Source organism: Chenopodium album, chromosome 9 (assembly GCF_948465745.1).
Source record: "Chenopodium album chromosome 9, dcCheAlbu1.1, whole genome shotgun sequence".
Taxonomy (NCBI): Eukaryota; Viridiplantae; Streptophyta; class Magnoliopsida; order Caryophyllales; family Amaranthaceae; genus Chenopodium; species Chenopodium album.
Genome location: NC_137842.1, coordinates 61,396,145 through 61,405,929, shown reverse-complemented (window position 1 = coordinate 61,405,929; position 9,785 = coordinate 61,396,145). Strand labels below are relative to the sequence as shown.

Genomic DNA, 9,785 nt, shown 5'->3' with positions numbered 1-9,785 from the left:
AAGAAGGTAGGGTCCCTGATCCGTCGCTGGTAGCTTATTCGGTTGGAATACTGAATGAAAGGAACCTTTCTTTGATTAAAGAAGGGTCTGTTGAAGGACAGAAGGTGGGAAAGGAAAAGTGCTCCTCTACTTTTCTTTTTGAAGTAGGGACTAAGCAGGGGAGTACAAAGGGATGGAAGAGGGTGGCGAGGAATGGGGGGAAGTAAGCATGGAGGTGGATGATGGGGTGAGAGGAGTTAAGATAGAGGCATAGAAAAGAGGGGCTGAAGAAGTGATGGAGCAGTTAGCAGACAGTGTAGAAGGGGTTAGGAAACGAAGCATAAGTAGTTTCGAATCACCTAAGACATCTGTGTTTTCGACGGAGGTTGGCGAGTTCCAACCCCGTCAGCTCCAACGAGTATCCTAAGTTGGAACTGTCGGGGTTTGGGCAACCCTTGGACAGTTCGAAAACTCCGGAGGTGGAGTGTTGCTTTATGCTCGAGTTTGGTTTTCGTTTTGGCGACCAAAATTAGTAAAGAGGCGGTGGAGGGTCTTAAAGTGAGGTTAAGCTTTAATAATTCTTTTGGGGTAGCAAGTAGAGGGAAGTCAGGAGGTTTAGGAGTATTTTGGAGTACGGATGTCGTGGATTTTAGTTTAATTTCTTTCTCCCAAAACCACATTTGTGGAGAGGTGATGAGTGGGAGTGAGAAGTGGCTTTTTGTAGGGATTTATGGGTGGCCTGATTCAGGAAATAAGCATCGTACGTGGAGTTTGATGCGACATCTCTGTGAGGGGACAAATTTACCTATCGTGGTTGGTGGGGATTTTAATGAAATATTGTCTTATGATGAGAAGGAAGGCGGTGTTGATCGTGAGAGGAGGGATATGAAGGGATTCAGAGAAGCTATGGATGCTTGTGATCTTTGTGATTTAGGCTATAAAGGCCAATGGTGGACATGGGAACGGGGTCGAACCGTCCACACTCGGGTCAGGGAGAGGTTGGACAGATATCTAGTGTCGACTACTTGGACTAGATTATTTCCCCATGCTTCGGTTGAGAATCTTATGAGGCATCGCTCGGATCACGTGCCAATTGTTTTGAGATTGACTGCTAGGTCGAGAAGGAGAGGACACCGAACTAAAAGCTTTAAATTTGAAACATTCTGGTTGCTAGATAGTTCCTGCGAGAATGTGGTGAAGAAAGCGTGGGAGGAGGCGGGAGGTAGTGATGTGATGGGGAAACTTAAACTCACGAGCAGCAATTTGACAGTGTGGAGCAAGAAGAAGTTTGATGACTTGGGGCAGCAAATAGAGAAGGTGGAGAAAGCTCTACATTCGGCTCAGCAAGAACGGGTGACAATGGAGAGTTGTGAGAGGTGCACAGAGCTTGAGAAAAAATTAGATGAGCTTCATTGCAAACACGAGGCATATTGGTTCCTGAGGTCACGGGTTTTGGAGGTAAAGGATGGCGATCGCAACACTAGCTATTTTCATCACAAAGCTTCTCAGAGGAAGAAGAAAAATTCAATCGAGGGACTTTATGATGAGGATGGGATTTGGCAGGAGGATGAGGATTTATTTGAGGGGATTGTTGGTAATTTTTACTCACAACTTTTTACCTCTTCTAACCCTTATGATGTCAACATTCAAGAAGTGTTGCAACATGTGAAGACAGTAATCTCTAGTGACAAGAATGAAGAGCTCATGAGGCCGTACACCAAGGAGGAAGTATTTCTAGCCCTGCAACAGATGCACCCCTGTAAGGCTCCTGGTCCGGATGGTATGCATGCTATCTTTTATCAAAAAATTTGGCATATAATTGGGGATGATGTGTTTAACTTTGTTCGTACTATTTTATGTGGCACTTCTACTCTGGAGCATGTCAATAGTACTAATATTGCTTTAATTCCGAAAGTAAAATCCCCTGTTAATATGTCCGAATTCCGGCCAATTAGCTTATGTAATGTATTGTATAAGCTGGTTTCGAAAGTGATTGTGCTTGGGCTGAAGTCGATTCTTCCTGAAGTTGTAACTGAAAATCAGAGTGCTTTTGTTCCTGGTAAACTTATAACTGATAATGCTCTTATTGCATTAGAATTGTTTCATACAATGAAGAAAATAAGTAAGAGTAAAAAGGGCACAATTGCTTTGAAATTAGACATGAGCAAAGCATATGACAGAGTCGAATAGGGTTTTCTGAAGAAATTGCTTCTCACAGTGGGATTTAACGGTAGATGGGTGAATTTGGTTATGCATTGTGTGACTTCGGTTTCTTACTCTTTTATTATTAATGGCAGAGTGTGTGGAGCTGTTAATCCCACCCAGGGATTGAGACAAGGAGATCCTCTCTCTCCTTATTTGTTTATTTTGGTGGCTGATGCGTTTTCCCACATGTTGCATAATAAAATTCAAACTAATATGTTTCATGGGGCAAAAGCGAGTAGGAGTGGGCCTGCTATATCTCATCTCTTGTTTGCAGATGATAGTTTACTCTTTGCTAGAGCGACAAGATAGGAATGCGAAGTGATAGTTGATGTACTCAACCGCTATGAAGTAGCATCCGGGCAAAAAAATAATTATGAGAAGTCAGAAGTGTCTTTTAGTGGAGGGGTAAGCGCAGAGCAACAAGATGATTTGATTGGGGTACTCAATATGAAACGTGTTGATCGGCATGGTAAATATTTGGGTATCCCTATTGTGGTAGGGAGATTGAAGAAGGCTATTTTTGGTGCTCTTTTAGACAGAATATGGAAGAAATTACAGGGTTGGAAGGAAAAGTTACTCTCCAGGGCCGGAAAAGAGGTGCTCCTTAAAGCCGTGATTCAAGCTAAGAAATTCCAACCTATTTAATGGGAGTATACAGATTTTCCTAGCTTGGTTATTCATGATATCAGGTCGGCTATGGCAAGGTTCTTTTGGGGTGACTCGACTTCCCAACGGAAACTACATTGGAAGTCATGGGATGTAATGTGTACTCCGAAATGCTCTGGAGGTATGGGCTTCAAGGACTTAGAGGTTTTCAATGTTGCACTTCTTGGGAAACAAGTGTGGCGGCTTGTATCTAGGGAAGACTCTCTTTTAGGGAAGATCATGAAGGCGAAATACTATCCTCATAGTACTTTTCTTGATTCCTATCTCGGTGTGTCGGGTAGCTATTCATGGCAAAGAATTTGGAGTGCAAAGGCTCTTGTGAAGGAAGGAATAATTTGGAGAATTGGGTGCGGAGCAAACGTGAATATTTGGAAGGACCCGTGGGTAGCCGACGAAAATGGGCGATTTTTAACAACCCCGGAAACTGAGGATTTATGTTTGGTGAGTGACCTTGTGGACTTTACAAGAATGAAAGGAATGACGAGCTTATTTCTGCCAGGTTTAACGAACAGGACAGAAAATGCATTCTAGCTATACCACTAAGTATGAGAGCTCCAAAGGATAAAATCACGTGGGCGTTTTCAAAGGATGGGTAATACTCGACCAAGACCTCATATATGCTTGGTAAGGGCTGTGATTTTGATCTATTTCACCAAGTTTGGGTGGAACTTTGGGGTTTAGAAGCCTCCCCGAAGGTTAAGCATTTTCTATGGAGACTATGCACGAATACACTGCCGACCAAGATGTTGTTGCGCACTCGACACTTACTGGACTCTGCAGCGTGCCCGTGGTGTGCGGTTTTTGAGGAAAATGCCACTCATGCGATTTTTTTGTGCACTCGTGTATGGGATTTATGGGACGAGTGTGGCTGTGCCGCTGCTAGACCACAAGATGGTGAGACCGTGTGTGATCTGCTGGTGAGATGGGGTACATTAGAGGCAAAAATCAAGCAAAGAGCAGCATACCTTGCTTGGGTAATTTGGACAGAAAGAAATAGCAAGGTTCATGCCGGATCAGAAACTCCTAATGGCCTACTGGTTATTTTCAGTTCAAAGAAATAGCAAGGTTCAAGCAAAGAGCAGCATACCTTGCTTGGGTAATTTGGACAAAAAAAAAATAAGGGTCTGTTCTCATACGATTATTTTCAGTTCAGTTCAGTTTAGTTCAGTCAATGAGAACAGGCCCTAAGTTCAAACAAAAAAGTTAAGAAAATTGAAATAAGATAATCTAGTTTTAACTTTTAAGTTTAGTAGATATCAAGTAAAGAGAACATAGAGCCAAAATCACCATCAAATAAACATGAACTTCATTTAATGCATGTGTCATGGGGATCAATACTTGTCAACCTTAAAGCCTTAAAGTCCAAGTAAAAATTAAGGCATTTTAAGGGGTGTTTATTGGTTCATACAATCATACGATATTTGTACATTATGTACGGGTTTAGAATAGTTAAAACTTATTCTTTATTTGATTTAGTTTGTGATTTTTCATGGGGTGGGTATAGTATGAGTATGACTCATACAAACCGTCTAGGTATCAAAATGAAAGATTGCATTTTATTCCTTAACATAACCCAAACTCATAGAATAGGAATCAAGTTCTAATCCTATACCATTTTAGCTTAGTTATCACTCTTCATTCCAAAATCTTACTGGTTTACAAACCAAACATATTCCCTCATGTGATTCCTAAAGTTAAAAATAAAGCATAATAAATAGACTATGAATTTTGTAAAACAGTGATTAAATTATTGAAATTTTCTCTGTGGAGGCGGATGCACAATGCTTGGTGCATCCGGTTTTCTTTTAAAAAAAAGGCGGAATAAACATTTAGTGTTCAGTAAAGAACATATATTTGTTTTGTAAAGAACATGCATGTAGCTATTTTATAAAGAACATTCAGTTTTATAAGTTTTTTTTTGTAATCTAAAGAACATTTGTAATATTAGTAAACAACATGATAATACTAAAGAACATTATTCATATAGTAAATGTACATTTGGTATAAATGATCATGTATGTATACGATAAAGTACATTTTACTGTATTATAATGTACATTGTATTATATTCTAATGAACATATATGTTAGGAAAAATTTTAAATTACCACCCAAAAATGTAGCCATTTTCGAACTAACCATCCGTTTAATTTTTTATTTTAAATTACCACCCATTTCAAAAATCCGGTGGATTTTCTGTTTGTGGGCCCCACCTAATGCTTATTTTGACCCTTTTGACTGGTTTTTCCCTCAATTTTTCTCTTTAAAAACGCTCTCCTAAGCTAACTTCAATTCACATTTTTCTCTCTGGAATTTGGTGAAAAAAATGTGAATTGGAGTTTATAGAGCATTTTTAAAGAGAAAAATCAGGGAAAAAATCAGTCGAAAGGGTCAAAATAAGTGTTAGATGGGGCCTATAGACGGAAAATCCACCGGATTTTTGAAATGGGTGGTAATCTGAGCATTTATTTAATTTAAGAGGTGGTAATTTAAAATAAATAAAAAATTAAACGGGTGGTTAGTTCAAAAATGGTTATATTTTTGGGTGGTAATTTAAAAATTAACCTATATGTTATAATGTTGGTTACATGTTTAATGTACATTGTATTATTTGGATCATGTAAGTATATGAAAAAAGAACATTTTACTGTATTTTAATGTACATTGATTATTTGGATCTACAATTTTTTCTAACTTTGTCTATTTGCTTGTTTTCTTCTTCCAAAATGTATTAATCGGTTGGTCTTCTTCAAGAACTTCATTTTATTTCTCATCGCAACAACAAAATTACATCAAAATCGCAATTAATTCCCAATAAAATCAAATATTACAATTTTCAATCAAATCAAATTAATAAAAAACAAACACTCAAACTCAAAATAAACAAGTATGAATGTCAAATAAACAAGTATGAATGTTGAAATTGGTCTTACCTTTCGTTTTTATTTGTCATCTTGAACAATTTTGGACTCAAAATTTCGAATTTCTTGAAATTTTGCTTGAGGTTTGAGGAAGTTAAATGGGTTTGAAGTTTTGTTTGGAGAGAGAAAGTGAACTTTTGGTAAAAAAAAAAAAAATTGAAATGATATGTAATTAATTTATGGTAAAAAAAAAAAATTATAGTACTATTTATCTATTTCATTATACAAAAGTTCTTTCAAAAAAAAAATATATACAAAATTGTTGCACAAAAATCTTATGTACATTATAAATGAACACTATATTCTTTTATATACTTATGTACATTAGTATATACCTGCATGTTCATTCCTCCTTTTTGTATTTTGGAGTGGATGCACCATGCGGATCGTGTACCTCAACCCTCACGGTTTTTTTGGTCCGGTATTTTTGAGTCAGACACTCTAAGAGTGAAGGGGAAGGGTAAGCGATCCCAAGTGTCTCTAGTGGGAATTGAACCCCCAACCTCAAGGTTGGAAGGTGTCAACCGTACCACTGTACTAGACCAAGCTAATACTCGTAGTTATTGGCGTACACTTTCTCAAACCTTACACGTACGTATAATGAGTTCATCTCTAATTTGATAGCAATCAGCCAGGACACGGTAACACTCTTCAAACAAGAAACGTTTTCTAATCAATAATGAATTCAAGTGTTTATAATTCGAAAAAGCAAAGGTGAAAATACGAACTGCTTTGCCTTAAAGGTGATTATGGCCGGTTTATAGAAAGCTTTATTTGCCTAATTTCTGCAGAAGCCAAGTTACTTAAAACAAGAAATGCTCTAATAATGCTCACTTTGTAATTTCGTATTACTTTGAATAAAGAGTTAGTTGTTAATATATTTGAGAGAAGAATTATAGGTATTTGAAGTATGACTCATGGATAGAAGTTATGGTTGTTTTACGAAGAACTATAAAATACTACAGTAGGCTTACAGGCCTGCGCAAGATAAAGGGGTCCATCCTCGCTCAAAGCTCTGCTTTCCAATGTTCGCTCCTTTGTCATTCGACGATGCTTTCATTAAGATACAACTTAGCCATGACGCTACTTGGGGAATAATTATAGAGTTCCTTTAGGATTTTGTGTGGGTGTTGTAAAAGTTAGGGCATGTTCTCTTACGTTGAAATTCAGTTCAGTTCAGCTCCTAATTTCCTTCTCTTATAAAATATTCATTTCAGTTCAGTTTAGTTAAGTTCAGGTCAGTTCAGTTCAGTTAAGTTCAATTCAATTCAGCTGAATTCAGTCAATGAGAACAGGCCCTTACATTTGTGTTGTATCTCCTTCAATTCATTATATCTCTATTTTTATCTTCCATGAAAGTTTTAATAAGAAAATATATTATTCCTTTACTTGTGGAGTAGCTCATGTTGACTAAACCATGTATACGTGTACTTTTATAACCATACATATAAGTTTTGTATATTATGTTTGTCCATTTTTCACACAACTCAATCACAATACCCAAATCAATTGGTTAACTTTAATTTCATATCACAATAATGTTTTGGTTCAAGTATATCCTATTAACAATTTTTCATTGGAAGAGACGTAAATTTTGATCATAAGAATTTGTTATTATATAAGAATTTTGATCATAAGTATGAACGGTATGATTGTTGGCTTGTTGCCTTGTTGGAGGGCGAAGTTAAAAAAAATAATTAAATAAAAGGAAAAAAATAATTAAATAAAAAAAAATAGGGAAGAATTTAAAAACGGAAGCCCATGTATAAATCATCAAACCTAAACCCACTTTCTAAGTAATGGGCCATGGAACAAAACCTGTCAAGTCTATAGTCTGAGTACTAACATATACCAACTTCATTGTATGATTGTATATTACTCCCTCCTTTTCATACTAATTAAAAAGTTTTTTTTAACTATGTTTGTCAATACATGATTTTATAATTATTAAAATTTTATATTATTAATACAAAAAATTATTAAAAAAAACTATCGATATTCTGAAAATTATTTGCATCAAAATATTTTTATACATTAATTTAAAATGTATAAAAACTTAAAACGTGTCGACTATTGTAAGTAACAAATATATTAGAATCTCGTTTCACCTTCATTCATTTAAAAATATGCGAAGTACCTAATTTATTAAGCCTCGCTTTTTTCTTTTTTTTTTTTTTTTAACATTTACTCAACTACCGACTACTCATATAATATCTTCTTTTTTACGTCAAACTTTAATTAACCAAATCTTACAAATTTTTTTTATAACATTCCTAAAACTATGTGCAAAAGTCAAATGAGATTTTAATATAATTCAAGTTATAATCAAATTATATTAAAATCAAATCTGGTATGAACACACATCAGAAATTTTACTTAAGTATAAATTACCAATTGAAGACGCTTAAATCTCCTACTAATATAATGGAGTACAACACTCAATAAAACAAAATTTGAAAGTGATTGTAAACTTTTTAGCGAACTAAGTTAATAACAATATTCAATCATAAATTTATTTGGGAGGGAAAACCACTATTTTTTAAATTCCCTTTTAAAAGTAGGAGTGATCACTTAAAAAATTTAAACCGCAATTGATTTTAAAAAATTAAAAAAAATAAATAAATAAATAAATAAATCTATTCCTCTACTTTAACCCTTTACGTAGCTTCATCTACTTCTACTCCCTATAAGTACACCCACTTCTCTTTCCATTTTACCATATTCTTTAAACACTTTAATAATCATTCCTCTTACAAATACACTTGTTCTCTCTTTTTTCTCAATAAAAAATCTCTCAATCTCACAAATCAAACATCAAAATCCAATCTCAAATTAAACCCAAGTTAAAAAAAGATGGAGCAAAATCTACCAATAATCACAAAAAAGCTATGGAATAAGGTGAAAATAGCCTTTTTCATGCTTAAAAAAGGTATCACCACCAAGAAGAAATTTCTCCTAGACATAAATTTAATGATGAAACGAGGCAAAATCGCTAGTAAACTAGCCATCAAAAACATTTTATTCCATCACTACCACCATCACCACCACCGCGACACCTTCCCCTCTAGGGACGGCGTATTTGAACCATCCCACCTTCATTCTAGCCCTACCGACTACTCTCAAGAGTCCGACGTTAGCTGCACCAACACCCCCTTAAACCCCCACCACAACCTCGCCAACAATAAAAAAGGCGGTCAATATCAACACCATCGTAACAACAGCTTCTATTACACACCCCTAAGGACTTTTGATGGTACGGATAGTTTTGAAGCTATTTACAAGGTGCTAGAGGCCGTGTCACCTCTACCTAGCAAAGAAAAACGCGGTGTCCGACAGCTAAGGATTACGGACTCACCATTTCCATTGCAAAGTGAGGAGGGTTATGATCGTCGTGTGGATCAAGCTGCCGAGGATTTCATTAAGAGGTTTTACTCCCGGATTGAAAAGCAAATTTACGATTAATTAACATTAGAATGTTGTACGAGTATTTCATTAAGCTGCCGAACTCTATGGTTGAACTATTAGTTGTTGTATAGTACATGGAAGTTGTACTAATAATAGATGCAAAATTGCACAAATGTAGATTTAGATGTGTTAATGTCCAAGTTTTTTATATAGGGCACGAGATATTCTAGATCTTTGGAGTAAGCTAGCTAAATTATTATTATGTCATTTTTTTTTTCTTGTAATTATGGCATATATGTATGATATTGATAAAATAATGATTTCTAATAGAAAATAATGTTTTTTTTTTTTTTTTTGGAATTTACTTAGTTTATTGATAGATTGCACACAATCAAATAAATTTACTTAGGACATAAGATTGTGTTAAAAAATTATTGATTATTATAATGAAATAAATCATCCTAAAAATTAAAAAAATTAAAAATAAAAAAAAATAAAAAAATAATAAAAAAAATCACCTTTCACTACCAAGTTAGTTAAGGGCCAAAAGCATCAAACATGAAAAAGACTCCATGGACCACAAGCACTAGCCAATATTTTAATCATTATA

The 9,785-nt window shown here is 35.3% G+C and overlaps 1 protein-coding gene across 1 annotated transcript; it reads left to right on the top strand.

Moving 5' to 3' along the window:
- Positions 1-672: 672 nt before the first annotated feature.
- On the top strand, positions 673-2,169 carry LOC145557863 (uncharacterized). Its single transcript, XM_081619043.1, has one exon. It carries the CDS (start codon positions 673-675, stop codon positions 2,167-2,169), a length of 1,497 nt encoding a protein of 498 aa, XP_081475169.1.
- Positions 2,170-9,785: the final 7,616 nt, after the last annotated feature.